At 35.9% G+C, this 27,927-nt stretch overlaps 3 protein-coding genes and 2 long non-coding RNA genes across 14 annotated transcripts in view; 3 read left to right on the forward strand and 2 right to left on the reverse strand.

The window, feature by feature from the left end:
* On the forward strand, positions 1 to 8,424 carry LOC111713842 (DNA repair protein REV1). Of its 7 annotated transcripts, none has more exons than XM_023488802.1 (9): positions 1 to 164; positions 789 to 916; positions 1,806 to 1,909; positions 2,211 to 2,410; positions 2,732 to 2,824; positions 3,405 to 3,483; positions 4,109 to 4,186; positions 4,413 to 4,715; positions 8,305 to 8,424. In XM_023488802.1, exons 1-9 carry the CDS (start codon positions 91 to 93, stop codon positions 8,422 to 8,424), a joined length of 1,179 nt encoding a protein of 392 aa, XP_023344570.1. In that variant the 5' UTR covers positions 1 to 90. The 7 variants fall into 7 exon arrangements, with proteins under 7 accessions (XP_023344570.1, XP_023344568.1, XP_023344571.1 ...); XM_023488800.1 differs by having other exon boundaries at positions 4,416 to 4,715; positions 7,866 to 8,320; XM_023488803.1 differs by lacking the exon at positions 8,305 to 8,424 and adding an exon at positions 7,991 to 8,103.
* LOC111713846 (uncharacterized) lies at positions 4,819 to 5,279 on the reverse strand. Its single transcript, XR_002767808.1, has 3 exons — positions 5,192 to 5,279; positions 5,036 to 5,137; positions 4,819 to 4,910 (listed from the first exon to the last, which is right to left on the reverse strand). It is a non-coding gene; the product is annotated as an uncharacterized LOC111713846 (long non-coding RNA).
* LOC111713845 (uncharacterized) lies at positions 5,283 to 6,257 on the reverse strand. The gene is made up of 3 exons (XR_002767807.1): positions 6,169 to 6,257; positions 5,458 to 5,718; positions 5,283 to 5,374 (listed from the first exon to the last, which is right to left on the reverse strand). It is a non-coding gene; the product is annotated as an uncharacterized LOC111713845 (long non-coding RNA).
* LOC111713839 (mucin-17-like) lies at positions 8,423 to 17,071 on the forward strand. 4 transcript variants are annotated; one of them, XM_023488792.1, is made up of 13 exons: positions 8,423 to 8,606; positions 8,663 to 9,199; positions 9,560 to 9,614; positions 9,696 to 9,783; positions 10,149 to 10,271; positions 10,524 to 10,696; positions 10,772 to 11,726; positions 11,873 to 11,917; positions 12,185 to 12,405; positions 12,653 to 13,445; positions 13,817 to 14,131; positions 14,529 to 14,594; positions 16,323 to 17,071. In XM_023488792.1, the coding sequence occupies exons 1-13, from the start codon at positions 8,444 to 8,446 to the stop codon at positions 16,875 to 16,877; spliced, it is 4,089 nt and encodes a 1,362-aa protein (XP_023344560.1). In that variant the 5' UTR covers positions 8,423 to 8,443; the 3' UTR covers positions 16,878 to 17,071. The 4 variants fall into 4 exon arrangements, with proteins under 4 accessions (XP_023344560.1, XP_023344561.1, XP_023344563.1 ...); XM_023488793.1 differs by having other exon boundaries at positions 12,188 to 12,405; XM_023488795.1 differs by having other exon boundaries at positions 10,152 to 10,271.
* Positions 17,026 to 27,927, forward strand: part of LOC111713841 (structural maintenance of chromosomes protein 3-like) — a 16,190-nt gene continuing 5,288 nt past the window's right edge. Inside the window, exons 1-15 of the mRNA XM_023488797.1 lie at positions 17,026 to 17,135; positions 17,467 to 17,625; positions 18,041 to 18,134; positions 19,273 to 19,416; positions 19,727 to 19,842; positions 20,839 to 20,987; positions 21,786 to 22,411; positions 22,793 to 23,036; positions 23,163 to 23,259; positions 24,145 to 24,238; positions 24,832 to 24,955; positions 25,618 to 25,764; positions 25,946 to 26,063; positions 27,026 to 27,235; positions 27,612 to 27,747. Coding sequence (XP_023344565.1) covers positions 17,109 to 17,135; positions 17,467 to 17,625; positions 18,041 to 18,134; positions 19,273 to 19,416; positions 19,727 to 19,842; positions 20,839 to 20,987; positions 21,786 to 22,411; positions 22,793 to 23,036; positions 23,163 to 23,259; positions 24,145 to 24,238; positions 24,832 to 24,955; positions 25,618 to 25,764; positions 25,946 to 26,063; positions 27,026 to 27,235; positions 27,612 to 27,747 — 2,485 coding nt within the window. The 5' untranslated portion in view covers positions 17,026 to 17,108. The remainder of the gene's footprint in view (positions 17,136 to 17,466; positions 17,626 to 18,040; positions 18,135 to 19,272; positions 19,417 to 19,726; positions 19,843 to 20,838; positions 20,988 to 21,785; positions 22,412 to 22,792; positions 23,037 to 23,162; positions 23,260 to 24,144; positions 24,239 to 24,831; positions 24,956 to 25,617; positions 25,765 to 25,945; positions 26,064 to 27,025; positions 27,236 to 27,611; positions 27,748 to 27,927) is intronic.

Here is a 27,927-nt window from a genome sequence, read left to right on the forward strand (position 1 = left end):
CTCTAGTATAGATAATATATATGTATAGGAGAGGTATCTAGTAGACTAGAGAAACTGGGAACCAAGGGTAGATGCATAACTCTGAAACTGATGGTAAGAGCAGAAAATGCTCCGACTGAAACTGCCAAGTTTCTTGGACATGGAGTTTGTGATAATGTTTCAAGGTAAAACGCTTATACCAGGTTTATGATAATAACGGAAATTCTGGTTTTTAAAAAATTGCATCATACATTTGTTAAAAGCGTTACTTTTGAAGGCTGTCAAACTTTGAAATTCACAAGATGAATTTTACTTTTTCTCTTCTTTCATTGGTCAAAGTTCAAGGAATGGACCAATGAGGAATAAGGATACTGTAAATTTAACTAATCAGTAAGCAGAAGCATTTATTTTTCTAAAATCTGATAAAGCTCTAAACTCCATGAAGCTAAACTATGTATTTAAACTTGTTTCTAAAGGGACTGAGAGCGTAATTTAAAATGACTCTCCATGCAGAGATTGGAATGCCGGATTCACAACCCGGCCTTTAAACCTTTATTCGATCATTAATGTGAAAGATATTGTCGTCTAACTTTATTATAAGTATTAAATTCTGATAATTCCAATATGTTTTCCGCATTAGAAATACGCAATTCACGTTCTTAGAGAAACCACAATTGAAAATAATCAGGTAAAGCTTTTAAGGGTGCCGTTCTGAATCGGTCATTGCCATTTTTGCATTGAAGGACCCTTGAAATGGTGCGACCAGTCCCTTTGTGAATTATTAAAAGTGTGTGAACCAAACTGTTTAGGTCTGTTCAGCTGGGTAGCGGTACTGCTGATCAGTCCCGGATATATAATCAAGTTCTCTCAATGATAAAACAAATGGAAACTAAACCTCAAGATATCAGGGGAGTGGGAATATCAGTTTCTAAACTAGGAAAACATTCAGAAAAAATATCGTAAAATAATGAATTTTTTATTTCTCACATTTTATAAAAGAGCCATGATTTGAAATAGCACATGAATTGATACAAGCTATCTGTTCTTCCCTTAATGAGGGGGGGATGGCCAGTCTCAGTAATTTTTCATCCGAGTTCCATTCTCCTCATTTCTCGTCCGAGCCACCTCGGAATCCTCGTCCTTCGATTATTATGTGTTAAAAAGTTTCCAAATCTCGAAGATAATACTATTTTTTAAAATCTGGTCACCTCAGGGCATCAAATATTGATATATTAAAGTATTGCAATGATTACATCATGTTGGAATCTTCAAACCCATGAGAGTGATGTTAAACTTTATATAGGAAAATCTTAAATCTTTATTGCCTCTGTAATTGCTAACCTTCGCGTTATAAAATAAAAGCAAAATGGTTTGCATACCTCTGCCTATCATTTTCCCCATGGAACCACCTGGAAAAATTTTATCACTGTTATTAGCAAAAGAGATTGAAGTTCTATAAACGCGGAATTATTTGCGGCATTCGACATCAGGAATATAGGAAAATGCGCGTAAAAAAGGTGAACATTTTTAAGGACATTAAATTTGAAAACTAATTTGAATTCAATTAAAACTTTTTTTTACGATTTGCAAAAATTTAATTTTCATTTATGGCCTAACGTGGCCCGATTATTGAAAACAAGTTTTATCTGGTAGGATTAAACACTTAAAAAAAATATTGGAAGGACGAGGATTTCGAGGTGGCTCGGACTAGAAAATTAGTAGAAATTGTGTTGGTGGGCCTTCCTCATTCCTCAATCCTTTGTCAGAAATGTTTAGAAACAATTATTTTTTTTTCATCTTTTTATTTTTACCGAAATGTTGATTAGATGAGAAGAAAACCAATTCTGGAAACTCTATTCTTAAATTTGTCAAGATAAAAGATCAGTCAGGTTCGAATCAGAATAGTTCCACTAATATATCTCCAGAAAAGGAAAGGAAAAGTGTCCGTTTTGTCTTGAAGAGTAAAAAAATCAACTACTTCTCTCACTCTCCATTTACAAGTTAAAAGAATTCATTTAAAGCGACGTTTTCCCTTTTTGCCATTTGAAATGATGACATGTGGTGTGCAAGAGGGGACATCGGCTTGTTTCTTTGGGTTTATTTTTGGATGGTCAAAAAATGTAGATCTAAGAGAGTCGGCACTGGTTTTTTATGTAAACAGTGTGTGTTACTTTGTGTGTATATTATTGGGGTTTGTCTTAAAATAAGATGCATTATTTCCTTAATAACAGATTAATGCAAGTTCGAGCTCATTTAACCCCTTGAACCCGGAACCTAAACCTCAACCAGTCCCTGAACAAGAACCTATGCAAGTACCTAAACAAGTAGCTCAACCTGAACCTGAACCAGAAAAGCAAAAGAGTGATGAAACTGTATTAGCAGAGCATAATCTAGATCCAGAAGTGTTTGCTCAACTACCAGAGAATATTAGGAAATAAATCAAGCATTGCATGTGAATACAATATAAGTAATCTAATACTTATTGACAATTAATATTTAAAATGATTATTTCCTCTAAAATCTATAATCTAAATTCTATATAATAGCTTTGGAATCCGGCGCTGCCCAGGTTACTCATAGTTAATCACGCCGTTTACCCGCACTTGAATAAACAAACAAGCCATGAACAATCTCGTGGTTTTACCGAGTTCCCCAATAGAATTTGAGGCAAACTGGTTCAGGGGTTCCTGAGTTATGATCGGACAAACATTGCTTTTGATGATGCTTTGAATTGATTATTTGCACTGGTTAGGAATGAGATACTCTCTGAGTATAATATTGGTGGAGGTTCTAGGACCAGGAGGTTAGAGGATTTATCCCTCGAGGACTGTATTCCAGGACCAAGGTAAGATAAAACATCTTCGTTCAAGCTTACAGGGACTGTCTTTGTCAAGGAAATTTCACAACGGTACTCTTTAAACCTTCATTTGAGGTGAAATGAAGAAGAAATTCTTGTTTTCTATTTGGAATAAGGAATAGGGGTCTCTTAACCTTGGAGATTTTTAAGGAATAGGGGTCACTTATGACTTGGAGATTTATGCAGCTGAGACACTTTTTCCAAATAAAATAGCAGCAATATCTTTTAAATTGTTGCTCTGATATAGGTTGAAAGGGTACCATTGTGAGTCGGGCATGAAGCTCTGTATTTAAAATAGGGATCAATTGAAATTACGCCGAATGTCCCTTCAAATCGTTCAAGCTTTTCAAATCAACTTTCATCTACTATTAAGGAATCTTGATTATAGGAAAACCCCAAAAAGTTTTCTGTAGTTTCTGAGAGAAGTATTGACAAAGTCAAGGTTGCTCAAACTATCCCATAATTTAAAGTTTCTACCATTATCCCTTAAACTCTTTAAAACTTTTTTGAGGGCTCGACTTATTGTTTTTTAGAGAAGGGAAAATTAAAAATGAAACTGATTTTTTAGTTCAACCTTGAAGGAGAATATAGAGCCGAGAGGGTCAAAATCTGGTGCTGAACATCTTTCAGATCTTTCATTTTCTCAGGTATTGGTTCCACAATGTATATCATTAAAGGGTCTGTTAACGTAATTTCCAGCCAGTAGCCACAATGGTTTAGTTGATACATTTATTTATTATTATTTAATACAGGGTGACCCACATCATATTAGATCGTTTATAACTCGTAAATTGAGATTTTAGTAATACAGGGTGACCCACATCATATTAGATCGTTTATAACTCGTAAATTGAGATTTTAGGGTAATAATTAGAAATTTTTAAAAAAATGAATCATTTAATAAAAGCGTAAAAGGGTAATATTAAATTTTCTTTAAGAAAATGCCAGGCTTTTAGAGTTTTATGTGGCGTATTTTGGTTTCAAACTTGGAGATAATCCAATATGATATGGGACGCTCTGGATCAAAACAACAACAAAGATTCTAACAACCCCACCTTGGTTTTAAACACATTGATTATCCTAACAATTTCTTGGTCGTCTTCATTCTAGTTTTGATAATTTGCTTTCAGCATAGTTGCGACTGAAGATTATAAACTTTGAGATTAAAAATATCTAAGATATCTTCGTCACTTGTAAATACATCAGGTCTTTGGGCACTGTCATATTATTTACGTTGATATATATTTTATTATATATTTTAATATTAATAAGATCGATGGTGGAGTTTTATCAGAACTTCCGATTGAACTGAGGGATGAAATAACAACTCATTTTCAGGACAGAAAGAAGGTAATAAATCTTTTTCCTAGTTGAATTTAGTAAAATCTGATTTCCCCAATAATTTTTACAGTACATTCTTTTAAGTTGAAGTCTCGTTTATTATTTTTATTTATATCTATAATCTAAATATCAGATAAAAACAAAATATACAAAATTAAATTCAACCCAAAGCAGAATTAGGTCTAGTGCACACCAATGACTATTTATGTAAAAAATTGATGAATTTTTTTTTCAGCAGCAAGAGAAGCCAAGGGTAGAGACTGCTTTTGATACTTTGATGAGAATCTTTCCTAAAAAAACAAGTCCTAAAAAAGGTCGGGGAAGACCCAAAAAAGGATCATCAACAGATCTAAGATCCAAAAGCTCTGCAAACATTGGTAGAAAACATGTGGACCGGGACCTAAAGCTTCACATGATCAATGAGAATTCTAACAGTAATAGCAGCGATCAGTTCACGGAAGTAAATATGCGTAAACCGATACCAACTCCAACCTTCTGTGGTAAAGCCAGCATTTCAGAGATACGTCCACTCATCAAGGTAGGATTTCAGGGGCATATTTAGGAATTTGTCCGGAGGGGGGTGTGCATTTCTCACCTAATTTTCAATTAGGTCCTCACGCCAAATGCCGGACGCAGGCTCAGTCATCATACCCATTTCTCACGCGCTTGTTTCTGTAAATATCCACAGTTCATTTATACTCTAGGAACGAGGAAGCACGTCTTGCGGTGGAAACTGAAAAGATAAATCACAATATTAATCAGCTCCATATAATTTGACAATTTTTAAAGCAATACCATCAACTAATCATTATTTTACAATCAATCAATCACACGAATATGTTAAAAAAGAGTGCTTACATTTGGTGCATCGACTGAGTACGTGGAGCACCGTCCACGAAGGTATATTTCTTGACGAGACTGTTTATTTAATCAGATCCCCTTATCTCCAAAGGTTTACTCCTTAAATAGTTTTTATTAGACTTAAATTCACTTTTAAATCATTGTTTAACACACCTGTTAACATTCTGGTCAGAGCTCACTAGACCAGGAGGGTATCTGTTTCTTGGTTTGAGAATATCTAGCTCTCACCCCAGGTTCAGCATACTCCTCTTCAGCTCCAACTAACAGGTTATCAACTCCAGGGAACAACAATCTCCTTTCAATCTTCAACTCACTATCAACACTCTCCTTCAAGTCCTGAACACGTTAGAGTAGATAATGGTCAAGATTGCGAGTACAATGTACAGCAACGGTACAGCAGTACGTGAGAGATAACACACCTGTAAATAACTCATGGCTGCAATAACAGGACAGCTTCATGTTTACAGGTCCAAAGAGTACAGCGTCTCCTTCTTATCCAGGTCAAACCAGGATTCTATAGTACAAGCACAATCTTCTTCCGTCGAGGTACAGGTACAGCAGTAGCACCAGAACTACGGTTTATAGTATAGCTTTCTTGTACAAGTGTCAGAACAACACCTGTCTTCCTTCTCTTAAACCGGTCAGCTGGGGTCAGGATACAACGATATTGTCCTCAGCTCCTGAACAGGGGTATATATTGTCGATGCACCGGGGAGGGATGAGATCAGGGTACAACAACGTGTACACTGTTCCCATGTACAAGTAATACAGTACGTTAAAGAATGTACAGTATTATAATATTTCTCAAACCTTTGGTTTATATCGTAGAGAATTTATTCGGATTTGCATTCAAACATGACCATATTGTTTGGTCTGAAAAAGGCCTCTAGTTAAATATTTTTAATGAATGTTTCTGAGTAAATATGTTTATATACATACATGGTTACAGCTTTAAGATTGATGGTATTGCACGTGCTTCCTTTTTTTATACATATAAGTTTAAAATCTTTTTCTTTAATCTTTTAAATAAAACTTTCAGTTATATAATAAAATTGGGCTAAATATGCTTTCAATCAATAAGGTAAAATATTCGTTAAATATGGCTAAATATAGAGTTAAATAGAAAGTACTTTATAACTTCTGCAGCTTGAAGATGAGGATTGATGATTAGATGTGGATCCAGCTCCTGTTGTAGTTCAAGGTTTGTGTGATCACTAGGTTCGTCACTCCTCGTTACTTCCTAAATAGGGCTTTAGGTATAGGTTTTACACTGCCCGGAAAAACGCTGGATTCACCAGCTAATCAACAAATAGGTTCACAGAATTCACTTTTTCCGTTTATTATCACATCTTCGGGTTCCTCAGAAAGAACTGCTGACCTGCAAGCTTAGAAGCCTCATTGAGCTCCTCAACAAGCTCGAGATCACCTTCGTGGTGGAGTACAGCAATCTTCCGAGCACTCCTCCGGGTTCTCCTGAAATTGTTTTCACCATCATTCTTATAACTTATCACAACGGTCCTGATGATCCCGTCCAAGGAGTACTCCACCTCCTCCACACGTCCTAATCTCCAGACAGGGGACCCAAAAGAAGCTTCAGACTCCAACTTCAGGAACAAGACAATGTCTCCAACTGCAGGTTGACCTGATGTCGTCTTCCACAAGGGGGACTGAGGGATGTAATCCACCAATTTCTCGTCCTTCCAGACCTTCCACCAGCTCCTGTAGACCTTCTCCATCTGCTCCATCAACCGTGACGGTCCCTCCATTTTCACATATCCTCCAAGGGACCTCCGATTGTTTCGTCCAAGCAACAATCTTGACGGGGTTATCAGATCCAGGTTGTCCAAGTTAGACGTCCTACTTCCTAGGCAGAGGGGGAAACAGTTTAACTCATTTGCAATCCAGGCAAAGCAAGTTTCATATGAGATCAAGTCTAACTTCAACCCTGAGTACACTCGGTTTAACAAGGTTTTAATCTCACGAATACTTCTTTCCACAGCTCCATGTGCGTTATGACCTCCTACAGGGCAGGTTTGATACTCAATCCCAACCTGGTATTTGGTAGATAATTCTCGGGCAACGTCCACAATTCCAAACTCCGCTTCCTTGCAAGCCTTGATCAACTGGCTCCCAGCATCAATAAACATCTTAGCAGGGTGGCCATACCTGGAGCTAAACCGGGTATAAGCCTGGAGAAATGCAGAGGTTGAGTAATTCTGCATCATAAAAATAGCTACAGCAGAGGTTGACGGATCCTTGAAAACCACTCCATAACATTTAACCACGCTCCGATGGTTATGCTCGCACACAGCCTGGTACGGTCCGAACAGGTCCACCTGGACCAGGTAGAAGGCAGGGGCTATAGTCAATCTGTTTTCATGAACATTCCCCATCTCCACATCAACAACTCTTACCCTAAATCTTCTACAAGCAACACAACCCTCTCGAACTTCTACAGCAAGATCTCGACCTCGGAATATAAACGCAATGCTCCGGGATTCCCTTAGAGTACAGGTAGAGTTTCGGTGGCGGGCACTGAACCCCCCCCCCCTTTCCCCTGCATACACCTCTGTAGAATTTATATTTCGAGCGTTTACAACTCAGCTTTTATCTTAAATCATTTCCCCCCAGAATCTTAACACATTTCTTCACATTTATAATTATTTAGATTTGAATTTTCTCCCGGATTTTGTAAAACCAAATATCAAAGAACATTTTTAAATTATCTTAAATGAGTTAAACTTCATACCCTCCACTCTCCTACTATCTGGTAATGTAAAGCATTGCGAAGGATTAGTCTATTGTCAAATATTACGTCTGAATGTAGGAATGGTTAAAGTTTACCATGGACCCTATGGAGGAAGATACCCTAATCATGACCAAGTTCCTGGATGACTTGATCTCCACAAAGAAGATAGATGTGGTAAGCATAATCCTGAAGTGTGTTTACAGGAATATCCTAAAACTCGAGAACTCTGAACCCTGGAAGAGGTCCTATGGAAGACTGCTGGAGAAAGTTCAGACTAAAATGCATATTGTTTATGGAAAACCTTTATATATTCAAGATCAATTTTATTTATCAAACTTCTGAAGGAAAAAATTGTGGTTTCAACCCTGGTCAAAAGAGAATTCTGAGACCAAATTTAATGAATTGTGGGAAATAGTTAGACCAATGTGAACCATACATCTGGAACTTGAACCAGTGCAGTTCAAATTAGTCCTAAGTAATTAAAATATTTCTCGCTATCCACTAAACTTGGCCCCAGATAATTAAGCATAACTGGTTACTATTCATTTCATATTCATTTATATATAAAATCTTTGTTATAAATATTTATATTTTAAGTTATATATATTTATATTTTAGTATTAATTTCAGAGTATGAATGTTAAAATATAACTAAAATGAAGGGGAGAGGGTTACAGAGGAGTAGGGGGAAATCACGGGAATCCATGGAATCTCTTATGGACGAACAGTGTCGGGGGAAATCACAGGAATCCATGGAATCTCTGAAGAACGCTCAGGAACAATCATGTAGAAAATACTTTATATGCAAACAGTATCTAGGTAATAAAACCTTAAACAAATATTAGATTTTATAGATTTTAATTCTCTTCTTTCAGTCTCAAATAAATTAACGAACGAGGATGATAACATCGAGAATAGCATGCATTCAAGTCACAAAATATTACCTCACAACTCCGAACAATCTGATACAAATAATAATTTGCGCATGCTGGCAAACCTAAGAACCAATATCGCGGACAAGAAAAGAAAAGAGATTAATTACAGATTCAGAGATTCAATATTTTACACAGGAGATGCGCAGGGTTCAAAATTTAACACAGGAGATGTGCATGTGTCAAAATTTAACGCTGGAGATGCCCTTCATTCAAAATCAAACGCGGGACATGCGCACGATTCAAAATTCAATATGGAAGGTGCGCAAAATTTATCAAACAGCTCTCTAGATGAACCTGAAAATGAGTTTGATGAAGGAAGTGAGTACTCGAAAGTTCGAATGTATGGAGGAGGCCCAGGAGGACGAAGAAATCTTCATCCAATAGAACTAAAGCTCACGGTTATAGAGAAGATTGAGCAAGGGCAGATGGAGGGGAGGAAAATATCAGATGTTGCCAAGGAAATGTCTTTAACTGAAGGTTGGGTTTAATAGCTATTTGAATAGTTGATTGATTGAACCATTGATTGATTTAATCATTGATTGATTTAATCACTGATTGATTAAATCATTGATTTATTTAATCATTGATTGATATAATCATTGATTGATTTAATCATTCATTGATTTAATCATTCATTGATATACTCATTGATTGAATTAACCAGTGATCGAATTAACCAGTGATTGAATTAACCAGTGATTGAATTAACCAGTGATTGGTTTAACCATTGATTGGTTGTTTATTAATTGATTAATTGATAAAATGGTTATATTTACTATTTTGAATAGTTTATTGATTGATTGAGTTGTTATAAAATATCAATTATTATATTTTAAGGCTTGGTTTCCTCCTGGTGGCTTCAGAGAGCTGAAATATTAGAAAAATCTGAGATGTAAGCGTTTTCAAATATTGTGAAAATCGAAAATTTATAGTATTTATGATTTTTTTGTTTGCTAGTTTTCTTTTATTTTAGAATGGTAGCTAAAGCCTTGAAGAAGATGAACTATGAAGAAAATGATGATTTAAAAACATACGTTGTTGCTAAACCAAAAGTGCCAAAGGTGAAACTTCTTGTGAAGATCAATTATGCTGAAACTTTGGCGTTACGTTTTTTAACTTCGATTTTCACGACATCCTTTGACAGGATATTTAGTATCCTGTCAATTGCTAAGTGCAGGAAGAACAATATCTGAAATTGTTCGCTATTTCTTTACTGAAATTAAGACTTCTGAATTTTCTTTGAAAAATTGGTAAAGGAACATCGTTTGCACCTCCCCCCCTCCTTTACAGTTGAATAACCAGATGCCCCTGCTACTATACAAGCTTTGTTAACAATTGAATGGAAAGGTCCATAGTTCTTACATTAATTCAGATCTCAAAAATATACTTGAATTAAAAGCAAGGATTAGTTATATTTGTGTATTAGAAGAAACCGGTTGTCAAACCTTCAACTGTGAGTAAATCTGTGAATGAGGAAACTATTTCCGGAGATATAGTTGGTTGTAGGAATGTCTGGGAGGAGTTGGGAATATCCCCACCAACTCAAAAGGAAAATACGCAAATTTTGATTCATTATATCCATGTTTTGATTATTATTATTCATCACTATTTCATTATATGATGGGGTGTCTGATATTAATAATAATAATAATAATCACTTAAGTCAAGGCTAAATCATAGGGCCAGAAAATCATAATTGCATGTTATCAACCATTTTAATAAGTTTTTGAAAATGTTCAACATCAAATCTCATTTTTTGTTTGTTTTTGTTTTAATGAAACATCAATATTGCGCATTTTAGGCAATGTCCTACCGTAACGAGCTTAACACAAAAAAGCGCAAGGCTGGAAGTAAGGAAACCCAATCTAAGAAGAGAAGAAAGAGCTCTGGAAGTAGAACCTCTGAAGGGAATGGAGGTGAGGTAGAGAGTGATGTAAGCAGTGGTCATTATGAACCAACTTCACAGCATAGGAGGTAAATAATTTCTTGAACATTTATGAATTTCTTATTGTTTGAGTAATTATATGTTCAATACTTTTTCCTTTAAAGGGTCCCCACTGTCTGTTCTAATGAGAAATGGAAGGCTAAACTGATCCTTAAGGATCCCATTGAAGGATCAAGGAAAAGAGGAAAGCAAAAGTTAAGTTCTATTTCTGCATCCAAATCAAGATCAAGCTCTCAAGCACAGTCAAGATCCAGCTCTCCTGCACAGTCAAGATCCAGCTCTCGTGCACAGTCAAGATCCAGCTCTCGTGCACAGTCAAGATCCAGCTCTCGTGCACAGTCAAGATGTAGCTCCAGAGCTAAGTCAAGATTTAACTCGGGAGAAAGTACCGCTAGCTCTTATTCAAGTAGTTCATCTCACACCTGGGCTGTGAAAATGATCTCTGGTCCTGGACAGTTTCCAGATAAACCTGGAGAATGCACCTCAGGATCAGCTCTAGGGCTAAGAGTAGATACGTCAACGCCAAATAGTCTGTCAAGAGACAGCAGTCCTGAGCCGGATCCTGGAGAAGTGAATGTAGAGGAAACTACTGTGATACTTTCTCCTCCTCAAACACATCCATCTAAACCGGTCAATCTTGCTGCTGTTGACAACTCTTTTAACTTCTCAATGGAGTCTTTGCTGAATCCTTCTCAACAGTCAGATTCTACTTATCTTCCATTCTCACCTACTGCTGGAGTTTCTCCTCCATGTTCAACTACTGTAAGAGCTACTCCACCATTTTCATATACTGCTAGCGCTACTCCTCTATCTTCAACTGCTGTTGGAGCTACTCCTGTATGCTCAACTATTACTAGCTCTTCTCTTCCATGTTCACCTACTGCTAGCGCCACTCTTCCTTGTTTAACTGCAGCTGTTGAAACTCAGACCACTGAAGCTCGGCCAACCTCCATGACCTCTACTGTGGTATCAACTGAAGCAGTCCACCTAAGAACCGGGACACCAGACCTAGATTATATTTTAGAAGAATTACCAAGAACTCCAAAGAAAAAAAGTCCGGTAAGATTTATTCATATCAATTAAATCTTTTTTATTCATTATTTTTCATATTTATCTAATGAGTTCTAAGAAAATCTTAAGATTTATTATTTTTTATTTTTTATTTTTTAAATTCTTTGTATCTTAATTTCTATCTTTTGTTCTAGATTGTCAAAGTTTTCAGCACGTATTTAACTCCTGCTAAGATTAAGGTACAGTTTGATTTTTAAATATGTCATGACGATGATGACATCAGTAAGAGCAATGAAGATAAATACAATAATCACTACAAATACACGATGATACAAAGATATTATTATTATTATTATTATTAAAGAGAACCCAAGTACAAAAATGAAAACTGTTTCGACAATGTTAATAATGACGACAGCAACAACAGCAACGGCAACAATGACAACGTTGAAATTCTTGACGACAGTGACAACAGTGACAACAATAATTACAATGACATTATTCTGAAGGAGGAGTGTTCCCCAGCAGTTGCTCCTAAACCTGGAGCTCAGGTTGAGGATCCAGTTGAACCTGTTGATCCTGTCTTCAACTTCCTGGAGAGGGTGGGAGGGGTTGAGGAGGAGGAGGATGGAGATGGGGATGATACTTCAGATGTAAATATTGTAACTTTACCTCAAGATGAGAGTCAAACTGTGTTTGATAACTATGATGCAGTTATTTTTGAAAGGTACTTAAATCTAAAGTTGATGAAAAAAATATGATCAAAAGAGGAAAGATTTAGATTTTTTGTTTTAATTGATATTTGAAATCCATCAACTTTTTGTACAAATCGCTTGTTTTTAATTACAATTAGATTTCTTGTATTTTGTTGATTATTTTTATTCTTGATGATTGCCACTAAAGCGATAAAATCAGTACGACCTAAATCTTTTTGTAACACAATATCCCAATACTGATATAAGATTTTATTGCAGTAGTGGAGAGAAAGCTGTGAGCCCCCCTCAGTATCCTTTGGCTTTATATAAACTTGAACCGGATATAACTGGGCCTAACTCTCAGACCCTTCCTGTTATTCCCTCAATCCAACCAAACTTTGATATCGCACAGACCAGCCCTATCAACTATAAGAAGGAAGGTTCAAGTATCCCCGCCTCTGTGGGTGTCAAACTAAAGAATTTACCTGGAATAAGGATTATTCCTCCGTTTGAGACTGGATATCAGGGTTCCAAAGTTCCCAGCCAGACCAGATCCTATGCGAGTTCCTCAAGTGATGTGATCCTTGTTCCTCAGCCCCGGACTGATCAAGATACTAGTCTAGATATTGTTGAATATGATCCTGATCCTGATCCTACCCAAGCTGTTCAGTATCTGCCACAGTCCAGGGATTCCAGTGCTGTAACAATCAGTGAGTTTACATTGAACGCTCAAGATGATGAAGATGATATTCAAGTTCTTGATAATGATGTTGAGTTTCTCTCTGATAATATTGATTTGTACAATTATCCTTCCCTTGATTCTTATTCTTCAAACCAGAGGACATCTGAGTACACTATGCAGGCCAGTTCTGTGCAGTACACACAAGCTGTTGGTACAGTTCGTCGACCTATTCCAGTCCGGACTCGTCCAGGCCGAGGCTCACGTAGTTCCAGAACTCAATCTTATCCAGGACCCCAAGGTAACCCACGGGGACTTGGTGTACAGCGATCTCTGGGACCAAGGATACCCGGAGAAGTTGGACCTAGTAGAGGAAACAAATCGAATCACATGGTAAGGTTTCTTTTTATTTTTAAGTTATAGATACAATTGGGAGTACTTGATAATGGTTTGTATGTTATTCTAAATAATCAATTACATTTTTTTCGGTCCGTCACAGGGGAGTGAGTGGCATTACTTTTTACAACAAAAAATTTCTTATAATTCAATGAATCTGTCTTAAAGGAATGGAGTCTTTGTCACAACCTCTGCTTTTCTAATTCCTATATCTTTGCAACCCAATGTCGTAGACCTTTAATATTTCATACTACGAATTCTATTAAATCAAATAGGTTATGCTTAAAATATCAAAAGTTTGTATTATCAGGTTGCAAATATATATTTAGAAAATTTGAGTTTGTGTCAAAGACTCAATTCCTATCTAGATGAGCGGGTTCCCCGTGAGGTGTGACGTATCTCGAAGTGGTGGCCGGGGGTTAAGGGGATCACCAAGAGGCTCATCCTCCAGAGGAACTCCTATCAGAGGATGCACACCCAATAGAGGATATTTACCGGGTAGAGGATCGTCCTCACTTAGAGGATCTCCTACTGTCAGGTCATCCCCTCCGGTCAGTTCATCTCCTTCGGTCAGAGCATCTCCTCCGGTCAGAGGTTCTCCCTCTGTTAGAGGTTCTCAGATAGTCTCAAGAGGAACCAGGGGTTCTCCTAGAGCCAGAGCTTCGGTTGTTAAGCCGGGACAGGTAAATTAATAATTTTCTAATCTCATGTGTTTCTCTCTTCAGAGACCAGATTTAATAAATAGCGAGAGCAAGTTTAATCGCGTTTACATTATTGAACCATTATTATTGTACCCCGATTTACGTTAAAGATATGTGGCTCAACTACGTATACACAGTTCAATAACTTCTCGCTATTCTTGAAATCTGGGTTAGATCTTATAGCTATTGTTATCCAGATACAATTTTTCCGCAGTAATTTTTTTGATGGTATAAAATCCCTATTTTTCTATTAATCACTATTCGCTATTGAAATTTGTCTATCCACTGATAATCATTTATCATTTTAGTCATGGGATATTTAGTTTTTAATCAAATTCAAATTTTCAAGGAGCGATATGGAAAGTTTTTCTATATTCAGGGTCAGCGTGGCGAACACATCACTCAAACTAATAGTAGAAGAGGAGGAGCTAGCTCCAAGTCTAAGGTACAGCATACAAATAGGGCTATGTAGGGACTCCAGGCCGCTATCTGCACGGTGGTGAATAGCGCCCTGATGGCAGTCTGAGGGTTCCACTTAGGGTCCCCTTTCAGATATCTACTTGATTTGATAACCATGGTTCACCGACATAGGGTCAAACGACTTAGGGTCAAACGATACAGGGTCAAACGACACAGGTTAAAACGACACAGGGTCAAATGACAAACGGTCAAAAACGCGACAAAGGGTCAAAATGAAAAAAATATTTTATGTTTCATTTCAGGGTTAGGTTAGGTTAAGACAATTTCTGGACCGAGCGCTGCGGCTAGGACAGGCTATGAGGGCCGAGCCTGAGGCTGGTAGTTCAAATTAAAAAAAACATACCATACAAATATGTATTGTTTTAGGGTTAGGTTAGGTAAAGACAATTTTTGGGATAAGTGCTACGGCTAGGACAGGCTGGAGGGCCGCGCTGCAGCTACTAGTTATAATGAACATAAAAATAGTTCAAATTAATCAAAAATAGTCTACATAAAATTTTGTCCGTTTGTCGCACTTTTTGACCCTATTTCGTTTTACCCTTTGTCGTTTTACCCTATGTCACATTTTTGACCGTTTGTCGTTTGACCCTATGTCGTTTTACCCAATGTCGTTTGACCCTGTGGCATTTGACCCTAGGTCGTTTGTCGGTGAATCATTTAAATTTTTTAAACCCCATCTCACAGTTTTTACAAATACTGATTTACTTCAATAAGTAGGAAGAAGCTCATTATTACAGGGTTTACTCAAAAAGGATAACCCCTTAGAAATGATTGTTCGTAATTTATTCAAACTTTTTGCTTAAATTCTTGGTTTCTTACAGCTATAGTTTTTTTTTTCTTGGTCAAAACATTTAATAATAGTAGACCATTCAAAGACCAATTTAAAGACAACATAGTAAATTAAAAAGTTTTCAGAAAAATATTCATTTGAATCGACGCATTGAGATTAAATAGTTAACAGTCTGAAAGTTAACTCTTGGTCTCAAAGTAAAGGATAGCAGCAAATATTGAATTTAACTTATTCTGCCTAATTACCATATTTCCGACAACAAAAACAAAAATAAGAATAAAGTTTTGAATCCCGTTAACCAGAGACGATTTTTGAAATTGCTTTATTCAACACTAAATGGAAAGGGACTGAATACATAATTTTAGGTTAACCGCAATTTTTAGTGTGGCATTTCCGATTTACAACGTTACCCTTTAAACTGGAGCTGTCCTGGGCAGATCGCCTAGAATAAGTCTTTTCCCTAGGGTGCAAACCCCGTGGATACGTTGTTTCGACGGTTAGGATTGCCGACCCCGTGGATACGTTGTTTCGACGGTTAGGATTGCCGACCCCGTGGATACGTTGTTTCGACGGTTAGGATTGCCGACCCCTATTTCATTGAATGATGGGTTGTCCCTTAATAATAATAATAATAAACTTTTGCCTGGTAAACGATAAGCTCGATAGTAGATATACTCATTTGTCGTACTAAAAATTGCATTAGATTCTCTATTAAAGTGATTTGTAGTACAATTATAAGTTAAAAAACGTGATAGAGGAACAAAAATGGAACCCTTTTTTTGGAAAGAAAAATAACGATAATTTAATCATTGAGATAGAGGTGAAAGGGCACCGTTGTGTATTGGAAATACCACTATAAATGAAGAATTACGTCTACAGTCCCTTTAATTTCCTTAATGTTAGGAACTACATCATATTCCGAACCAGATATTTCCGGTCAACTCTGACGGGCGAGGAGAGGGTGCTCCCAACTCATTTAAACCAAACAGAAACGCGAATTCTTCACTAGCTGCAGGATATGAAACCTCTGGGGAAATGTACCCGCAACAAAACTATGGTTACGCCCAGGTTGAAAAGCATCAGGATTATGTAGAACCAGTGCAACACTTTCAACAGCATTCTCAACCTAGCTACCCTTCGAACCTTCATCAGACAAATGCGTCATACGGATATACGCAGAGTAGACATCCTAGCCAGTATTCACAGTCCACACAGCAATACGGAAGTACCAATCATGATTCCTCTGGTGGATTTTCTCAACCTGTGTCCTCTAACATGCACGGATATGAATCCTACACCCAACCTAACCTAGCTCCGCAACCCAACCTTCAAGGGTATGAATCCTACACACAACATGTTCCAACTCCGCAACCTCAACCTGTTGAATCAAGACAGAGAGTTTCTCTGCAGGTTACACCAGATCAGCTCGACGTTCTCAAATCTTTGGGAATTATATAATTTAATTCGAACTTAACCAAGATTGCGCGAAAATTTAAATACTTGAAATATTCATTCAGAATAGTAATTTTTCAATTTTTGATTTACTTTGTTAACATTGTTATGAAAATTAGATGTATTGTTATGAAGATATGTGTCATTATGTAAATTTTACATATTAAACAAACAAATATTGGTGACATACTTTTCAGAAAGTTATGCTTGAAAGTTAAGAGCTATTGAGTGAACGCAATGTATATCAAGCAAGTTATCATCCAGGTTAGTTTTCTTATTTAATCATTTCAAATCTCTCCCTAAGTTTGTGATTTTAACAAAATTACATAGAAATTTATGATTAATTTTAATTTTCTCCTTCGAAAAATGGGATTAAAATTAAATCAATACTTTTGATCTGATTTTTCATAAGTATATCTTGAAATTGTAGTCATAGGGCGTCTCTTAAAGTCTGATTGATTGATTGATTGAGTTCAGAAAATCTTCTAAAGATTCGTTGTCTGTCAGTTAATTTGTGGTTTGTACAATTAATAATCCTTCTGAAATACCACTCATATATAAAGATTAGACTCACAGATTCAACATTATTGTTCAGGGGTTTAAATCCTACCGTGAGCAGACGGTTGTAGAACCGTTTGACCCGGGGCACAATGTTGTTGTTGGAAGAAACGGATCTGGGAAATCTAATTTCTTCTATGCAATCCAGTTTGTTCTATCAGACGAGTACTCACATCTTAGACCAGAACAGAGACAGGTTAGATTAGTATACACCCTGCAGTTTTAATGCATAATATTTTTGAATAAAATTTGAGTATTGTAAAAGCAAACAGTTCGCATTTGATGTCTTAATAAAGATCTATGAAACCTTTCAATCAAAAAAGATTTAAAGATGGTAATTAATGATTGAGAGGTGTACAAAAATGGTTTGCATGTCTCAAGTTTGGTCGTATTGCTTGGAACCTAAATTTTATTTGTCTATTAGTCTATTGACCTGTCCTATTCGTATTTTTATAAATTGATTATTAATTAAAACTAAGAAATCAGGTCTGGGCTGAAAACCCACTTAAATCTTTTGTTTTATTCTAGACTCATCATTGTGTTTTATATATTTGTAAAACAATTTTTTGTTTGTTTTTTAAAATTGTGAAATTTTTAAAATAAAAATTTAGGCTCTTCTCCACGAGGGAACAGGACCACGTGTTATCTCAGCCTACGTTGAAATCATCTTTGATAATAGTGATGGTCGTCTTCCAATCGACAAAGGTAAGTCAATTAGTCACATTTTAGTTCTTCTCATTAACTCTCCAATTAGAGAAGTTAGGACTGAAAACATGAGATTTAAATCCAAGGTGGAATTCCTTAACTCAATTGAAACCGGTTTTTGGGGGATTTGAGACGCGGCTCAAATTCATTAAATTCGGACTCGGTTAAATTAATTCCTTAACTCAAGAAAAAACAATCTCGATTCCCAATTTGGTATTCTTCAAACCTTTGTCCAAACCCAACTGACAAACTGTTCATCTACAGTGAATCCCAGATATATGAATACACAGACCGTCATAAGTTTTTTGATAATTCTAAACAAACTTCTTTTTATTTTTAATCCAAGGTAAATTAATAGCCCTGAAATATAAATGCAATTGATATAATAATATTAAACTCATTCTTTCGAGGCATTTGCTCTTAAATATGTAATATGACATTATAAATAACTCTTGCTATGTATTCATATTTCTGGGATTCACTGTACGTATTCTTGAAAAAGGGTTCCATCTCTTATTGTTTGCAATATTTTCTGTTTATTAATATGATTATTATCCATAATCATTTTAGCTATTGATATCAAAATTTTTATTCTTACTTCTATACTTTTTGCTATAGTTACTTTCTTTGTTGTTATTGTTTTTAATATTGTGTTTGTTAATATTATGATTAACTATCTTGAAAACCCAGTGTTGCCCAGGGTAATCATTGTTACTCCCGCCGTTTACCCGCGCTTGGTACGATTTTAGCTAATTTTCCCTACAAGTCGACTTTGAATCTTAAAATCAAGCTTAGCACATTTCCCTGATTCTCCCGAGTTCCCCAATCAAAATTTGAGGCAAATTGGCCAAGGGTTTTTTGGATGTTAGGTATTCTAAAGTGGGGCATGACTCAAATTTGGTCGTGTGGCTGGGCGCTTCGCAACTACAAAGTAAACAAAAAGTAGCATTAAATTTATATTTTCCTTATAAGCAGAAGGCCAGGGCTGAAAAACCAGAAATGGGGAGGACTTGAAACTCCGATCCACTACTGGGGCCTTAGGTCATCCCTGCAACTTATGATTTGATTTGATTTGAGTTATACTCGGACATACAAACAAACAGACAAACAGAGATTACAATTACTATTATTTCACTAGATGAGGTATATTTGAGACGAGTTATCGGTTCTAAGAAGGATAATTATTTCCTAAATAAGAAGATGGTCCCGAGGTCTGAAGTTATGAATCTTCTGGAATCTGCAGGATTCTCCAGAGCTAATCCGTACTACATTGTGAAACAGGGTGAGTTAAACCGGAGCTGGGATATTATTATTAAGTAAATTTTTATTTACAATCTACGTGCAATATCATGAACTGTATTCCATATGCTAAGGCTTCCATGATAACATAGATTTTGCACAAAATTTAAGCATTTTTGAAGATTTGGAAAACTAATTTTAAATGGATCTTAAATGCACACATTTTTACACCAATAAAACCAAAGGCAAAGAAAAAATATTAAAGTTCTATTTTTTTTAAAACTTCAATATCTTCGCATTCTTTTAACTTTTATTTAATTTAAAAAAAAATATAATTGTTGTTGTTATCTCAGGAAAGATAAACCAGATGGCAACAGCCCCCGACTCTCAGAGGTTGAAGCTGTTGAGGGAGGTTGCAGGAACAAGGGTCTATGATGAGAGGAGGGAGGAAAGTAAAGGAATACTCAAGGTTGGAAATCATTTTCAAAAAAATTATTTATTTTTTATTTTCCAAATTGTGTTATTTAACTATGTTGGACATTCCTTTGGTTCATAAGTGAAGAAAAATTCCTTGAATTTTTAAGAAAATTAAGCGTAATTTCAAGTGACCCTAACATTCAAAGATTATTCAGCCTTTCGCTGAACATCGAGGAAATTTAAAGAACTCCATTTTTATATCTCTAAAATATTGTTCTAATTGTCGTAAAACTGTAACGTACGCTAGTGTACAGTGTGAACTGAACTTTCTGTGATGAACATGTATTCCTCAAAAATCTAGAATATTCTTTATCGACAAACGCGGTTAATGATTTTTTAAAAATTTGAATATTTTTAATTATTCAGGTCACTTAAGAGGACAAATGAGGCCCTTTGTTATAAATAAATATGATATTAGTCAAAAATATTTTGAGATTTCTATATTTCTTTCTTCATTTTCTTCTTGTTCTTACATCTTTCAATCATATTTTGGCTAATTTTGAAAAAAAAAGAATTTTTTTTGATATCCTTGTAGTTCGCCACTTTACAAGAAAGAAATTTTTAAAGAGGATCTTGCTTTTTTTCTGAACTTCTTTATTTAATTGAACTAGTAGCCGCAGCGTTCGGCCCCCTAGCCCGTCTTTACTTCAGCTCGCGGCCTAGAAAGTGTCTAAACCTAACCTAACCCTAAAATATGTACTAATCTCTCTCGTCTTACAATTTATTACGGAATTCGCGAGTAAAAGAGTACTACCAAGCCCCAATCTATAATATCAAGCGTTTTCCCTTCTAATTTTTCCTGTCCAATTTTCTTTTTTCTTCTTGCTTCTTGTTCTTGTTTCTACGCTTCAAATAGTTTTGTGGAGGTATGTAGGAGGAAGGGTAGAAGAGATTGCTCCCTGTTGTCCTTTGTGTTATGCTAAGCGCACTAAAAGTCTAGTTTAGTAGATAACAGATAGTGTTCCAAAGTGATGACAAAATATTTCAGGAGACTGAGGGTAAACGAGATAAGATTGAGGAATTCCTGCAAACGATAGAGGACAAGCTAAGCACCTTGGAGGAGGAGAAGGAGGAGTTGAAGGAATATCAGAAGTATGACAAGATGAGGAGAGCGCTGGAGTACCAGATACATGACAGGTACAACATTATACATACAGAGCGGAGTGGATTTAAAAACTCTACATCCCTAAAACTCTAATTGATTGATTAACAGTGTACACTGTACACTCACAAAGAGTTAATGTACACTGTCACAGATTTTTCAGGTTGAAATTGACACTGTCACATGATTGTATTGTACACTGTCACAGAGTTGTACTATCTACAGGGTGTCCCACATGGTATAAGATCGTCAATGGGTCTAAATTACGATTTTCGGGACTAATGAGAAATTTTAAGAAGAATGAATCATTTTGAAAAATTTAATAAGGCTAAAATAAAAATTGTCTTTAAAAAAATGCCAGTTTTTTTTAGTAAATATGTGTTTATTTGACGTTTAAGCTTGGAGATACTCTAATATGATATGGTACGCTATGTATGTAATGATTTTCTTAAAACTTTTTTCTCAAACGTTTCTAAAATTCCACGGACAAAGCCAGGCACTTCAGATAGTAGTGTATTTTGTCATTTGGTTTTACCTTATAATATATTTTGTCACATGGTTTTTTACTGTTTACTGTCACACTCACATGTACTTTACACAAAATTGTATTATACATTGTCATAGTATGCTCTCATAAATATGTTTTTGTATATTCACTGTTACATAGTTGCATTGTACATTTTCATATGTGTTGAGTAATACAATAAAACGAATTGGTTTAACCAAACATTTTATTTATTAAACTGTGTAAATCTAGTCTGCGTTAGTCTTAAACATATTTAAATTCAAATAAATGAAATCTTATTTTTATTTATACTTGATAAACTGTTCAGGGATCTACAGGATGCTAGAAAAAAGTTGTCCGACATGGATAACAAGCGTAAAAACTCAGGGGAGGAGGCGGAGAAGTTGAGGAACGCCCTTCAGGAGGCTGTGGACAAGGCAAAGAATGCAAACAAGGAGGTGAAGGACCTGAAGTCTAAGGAGGCGGGAGCTAAGGAGGAAAAGGATACCTTGCAGCAAGATCTCCAGGCACAGACCAAGGAGAAAACGAAGCTGGAGTTTACCCTCAAGGATTTAAGGGACGAGGTTGCAGGAGACTCCAGCTCCAAGGAGCGAGCAGAACAGGAGCTCAACAAGCTCAAGGTGACTATCAAGGAGAAAGAGAGGGAGCTGGAGAACATCAAGCCTGCCTATGATGAGATGAGGAAGAAGGAGGATGAGTACACGAGGGAGTTGAGCTTGAAAGAGCAGAAGAGAAAGGAACTCTACGCTAAGCAGGGTCGAGGAAGCCAGTTCACCAGTAAGGCTCAGCGTGATGAATGGATTCAGAAGGAGTTGAAATCTCTTAACAAACAGATTAAAGATAAGACGGAGCAGATTGAAAGATTGGGAGAAGATCTGAAAAGAGACAGCAAGAAGAAAAATGAACTGGAAACTAAAATTGATGAACTTGGAGGTACATAATACATAAGGGAACTGGAAAAACTGATATCAGGACAAGGCGGGGGGGGGGGGGGGGGGGGGGGGCTGGTTGTAGTGTGAATTTAAATTGTTCAAGTTTAGATGTTAAGACACAGAATACGTAATTTCTAGTAACCCTCCATTTATAGAGTGTCTGATTCACAACGGCACCCTTTAAACCTTGTTCAAGAATAAATGAGATATCCTTATTTGCCTCTTTGAGAATTGAATATTGTCCGTTGTGGGTTCTCTTGAAAAATATAGATCCGATTTAAACTACAACAAGGATAACTTGTCCCTCTTGAAAGGAAAGGTCTCTTAGATTAAACCACAGTCCCTGTAAGGAAAGAAAATATTTATTGTTTGAATGACTTAGGTGAGCAGGATTCCCATCGAACCTCTATTGACGATCAGAACAAGGGTTTCTACGAGCTCAAGAAGAAGAAGGACAAACTGCAGGGGGAGAGGAATGATCTGTGCAGGAAGGAGATGAACCTGCAGCAGTCCCTCTCCTCCCTCAAGGAAGAGTTGTCAAAGGCGGACCAGACCCTCAGGTCCATGGCGGGGAAACCTATTCTCAATGGCAGGGACTCGGTGAGAAAAGTGTTGGATATGTTCAAGTAAGTTTTTTTAAGATTTTTTCTGAATTTATTTTTGGTAAACCACTTTAAGTTTTATGACAAAAAACTTATTTAAGATCAGAAGAACTTGGTTTAATCATAAATTCTTAATTTTTCCTGATATAGGGATCGTGGAGGACAGTACAAGCAGATCTCGGAGTCCTACTACGGACTTGTGATTGAGAACTTTGAATGTGAACAGAGTATCTATACTGCAGTAGAGGTTAGTTGAAAGTAACTGGATTTAGTATATAGTTACTCTCGTTATGTTGAGTTGTATGTGTGATTCACCATGGTACTCTAAAAGTTTTGTCTAATCAAGAATGCAAGAGATATCATCATCTTTCCTTTGAATTTCATTCATTTTCAATTTTGTGCCCTATCTATATAAAGTGACTCGCGCATTTCTGAATTTCTGTTTCTAAAACATTTTTTTATGGGATGTGGGCAAAAGCTCATGAATACAAATTAAACGACATATCAGTGAACCTTTTTCCTGTTTGTTTTTGAAGTCTTTCTATTATTTGTATTACTCAAGATGATTTACCGACAAAGGGTCAAACGACAAAGGGTCAAACGACACAGGGTCAAACGACAAAGGGTCAAACGACAAAGGGTCAAAAGTACGACAAAGGGTCAAACGACAAAAGGTCAAAATGATAAAAATATTTTTTGATTTGAATCATAGGAAACTCGCATTTTAAATCCCAAAAATAATTTTAAAAAACTAATTCTGAAAACGTATCCACCCCCAAAGTAGGAGTTTTGAACGTCGAATTTGTGCTCAAACTCGGGATTTACACATCTTTAAAAAGTTTGATATGGCTCAAATGAATCCGAAAGAAGTTTTCCACAACACTGCATACTCAGTTCAACTACCTTACATAGCCGGTCACTCCCTTTAAAGAAAAAATGGAACTTCAGGCATTTTTTGAAACAAATTTACTTTCCATTTTTTTGTTCCTCTGTTTTTTCTCCCACGTCTATCCTTTCCTTTCATGTTTTGTAAACTCTGGGTTCTCTGGATCCGTAAGAATGTCTCTCTCATATACTATAATTATATATTTCTTACTTCCTTGTTCTATACTGACTGCACTTTTATTTTCAGGTGACAGCTGGAAATCGTCTGTTTCATCATATTGTTGAATCTGACAGAGTTGGAACATATATTCTCAAGGAGATGAATAAACTTAAACTACCAGGTAAAAGTATACAATAAGATACAATAGGATACAATAGGATACAATAGGATACAATAGGATACAATAGGATACAATAGGATACAATAGGATACAAAAGGATAGAATAGGATTCAATAAGATACAATAGGAAACAATAGTACCCAATAGGACACACTAGGGCACAAACGGATTCAATAGGATTCTATAGGATACACAAGGATACACAAGGATACAAAAGGATACAAAAGGATACAAAAGGATACAAAAGGATACAAAAGGATACAAAAGGATACAAAAGGATACAAAAGGATACAATAGGATACAAAAGGATACAATAGGATACAATAGGATGCAATAGGATGCAATACGATACAATAGGATACAATAGGATACAATAGGATACAATAGGATACAATAGGATACAATAGGATAGAATAGGATACAATAGGATACAAAAGGATGCAATAGGATACAATAGGATACAATAGGATACAATAGGATACAATAAGATACAATAAGATACAAAAGGTTGCATTATGACACAAAAGGACAATAGGTACCCATTCCCAATTAAGCTTGTATATAGAATAGATACAATATTTATTCGATTTCAGGGGAGGTTACCTTTATGCCATTGAATCGTCTGAATGTAAGAAACATCGACTACCCTAACACCAAGGATGCCATTGCTATGGTGAGCAAGCTGGAGTACGTTGAGAAGTATGACAGAGCACTCAGGTATAGTTAATATCTTTATTTGATGATATTCCGGGAGTGGAGATTTAAGCGGTGGATTTGAAATATTTAATTACTATGCTTTGATTTTAACTTTTACATGTTGCTCCATCTGTGGCATTTTCTCCTTTTAGATATATAAAAACACTTAGGTCGTATTTTTGGTTGTTAGGATCCAATAAATGCCAAAATGATTGAACAGATCAGGCCTAAATGAGACCTCTAATGACCACATTAAAGGCACTAGAATTTTTTTTTTTTTTTTGTCAAATTAGAATATGAAAATGAAATCTATTGTTATATCACTGTTATATTAAAAAGAAGTCTAGACTGAAAAACCAGGACATGGAAGGGACTTGAACATCTCGTCCACTTCTGGAGTCCAATGTCATCCCTACCCCTGTGATTTGATTTGATTTGATAGGATCTCACCAAACTACTTTTTTCATCTCAGAAAAATATTAAAGGGTACAATTGTAAGTCGCGCATATAACCTTTGAAGTAACGTTGACAGTCCCTTTAAATTACGTCGCTGAAAATTTTAATGAAGAACTTTTTTATCAATTTAATGGCGGCCGAATTTCCCCTCAACTATTTACGATGATGATTAAGATGAATATTTGTCTCGACTAGTAGAATCAGTCTTAATTATTTGTTTGGGTCAGGTACATCTTCGGTCGTACTTTAATCTGCCGTAACCTGGAAGTAGCTACGCAGCTTGCACGTACAACAGGGTTGGACTGCGTCACACTTGACGGAGATCAGGTCTCTAGTAAAGGGTCTCTAACAGGAGGATACTTCAACAAATCCAGGTAAGCAGAATAATTATTTTTGTTTAAGGTCATTTATTTTTTATTTGTATGAAATTAAGAAATCAATAAGAGAAATTCCAAAACTTAAAAATTTCTTGTTAGATCTGAAAAATGTCCCAAATGTTCATTATTGGCCTATTGGCTACCGTCACGTTTTTTGAGACACCCTGTATGTTTCAAGGTCTCGTCTTGAGATTCAGAAGATTAGAAGTGAGAAGAACGAAGAGATAAAAGAACAAGAGGAAGAGATGAGGAAACTTAGAGATGATCTTGCCAAACTAGAGTCTGAGATTAATAAGGTGAGACAACATAAACTGATCTTAAACTAGAATCTGAGATTAATAAGATGAGACAACATAAACTGATCTTAAACTAGAATCTGAGATTAATAAGGTGAGACAACATAAACTGATCTTAAACTAGAATCTGAGATTAATAAGGTGAGACAACATAAACTGATCTTAAACTAGAATCTGAGATTAATAAGATGAGACAACATAAACTGATCTTAAACTAGAGTCTGAGATTAATAAGATGAGACAACATAAACTGATATTAAACTAGAATCTGAGATTAATGAGATGAGACAACATAAACTGATCTTAAACTAGAATCTGAGATTAATAATGTTAGACAACATAAACTGATCTTAAACTAGAATCTGAGATTAATAAGGTGAGACAACATAAACTGATCTTAAACTAGAATCTGAGATTAATAAGGTAGCATCAGACAAAATTAACTGATCTTGCTAAACTTTATTATGTATGATTTGTCTAATCAGGGATGAATGAGATGTCTCTGTTATAAAAGCTGGAATATATTTAATAAAATACAAAGAGCAAACTTCAAGATGGAAGAGCCCGAAGTTTAAATCTAAAATTAGAAAATAAAATTTTTCTTTTTCGAAAAAACCTTCTGTGATTTAAAAAGTTAAATGCTGATTAGTTCTGTTGAATGATGTGGTATGAGTAGGTCTACCGTATCATCCAGAGATAATTTCTAGGACGCGCAGGGGGAGGAAGACTTAAGCTGCCAACTTTCCCAGAAGCAATTCTGAGTTTAAGCATTTTTCGAAATCTCTTCTTATACAGATTTATGCATCAGAGATTATGAAAAAAATTGTGAGAATATAACACCTTGCCAAGCTAAATAATCGACTATTTATTTACTCACATTCATACTCAGATAGAGGATTAAAGTTAGTTTAAAGACAATTTTAAGTTACGTTAACAGTCCCTTTAAACGATATATGTCTTAGGCCGTAGCTGAGATGCAGAAGACTGAGACCAAGAACAGCAAGGCGAAGGACGTGTTCGACAAGGTGAAGACGGATATCCGTCTCATGAAGGAGGAACTCAGTCTTATAGAGAGGAACCATCAACCCAAGGAGAGGTCCTTGAACCAGCTCAAGTCCTCCTTGGAGGCCATGCAGACAACTAAGGAGGGTTTAGAGAATGAGTTAAACCAGGTGGGAGGTTTTAACATTAATGTGTTTTAAAACGTGGCTCTGGAAACTCCACTTTAATTGTTCTAAGGAAATGAAGAAGATCTGGACTAAAAATCCAATGCTCAGTAATAACTTGAAACGATTAAAGCAAATCTCCACATTTTTATACGAGACAATTTTTTGAATTGCTTATTTTTCTCCTTAGGCCATTTTAGCACAAAAGATAAGAAATTTTTGGAGGGATTGAATTTAAGAAAGATAGTTCTTGAAAGCTCGGTAACGGTACCTCAAGAATGAATAAGTTACCTATAGTTTTAACTTTAAAAATAAAATATTTTTAAATTTCTGAATCTTTTTTAATTACAACAACATTTCTTTCAATTGATATTTTGATCAGGATCTGCTGGCGACATTGTCCTCTAAAGACCAGCACGAGGTTGACCAGCTCAATGATGATATCCGGAGACTGAAACAAGAAAACAAGAAAGCATTCGCGGAGAGAATGCGTCTAGAAGCACAGAAGAATAAACTAGGTATAACATTATTAGGAAAATGTTTGGATTAGGCTTGTAAAGTATTGTATTGGGTTTGAATTAGGTTAGGATCTATATCAGATATAGTTAAGATCAGGGTTGGATCACGGTTTGATATGTTTTTTTTATATCATTTTGGGATCAGGTTGTTAGAATTAGGTTTGGCTCCGTATCTAGATT

Source organism: Eurytemora carolleeae, unplaced genomic scaffold, assembly GCF_000591075.1.
Source record: "Eurytemora carolleeae unplaced genomic scaffold, Eaff_2.0 scaffold1483, whole genome shotgun sequence".
NCBI classification, from domain to species: Eukaryota; Metazoa; Arthropoda; class Copepoda; order Calanoida; family Temoridae; genus Eurytemora; species Eurytemora carolleeae.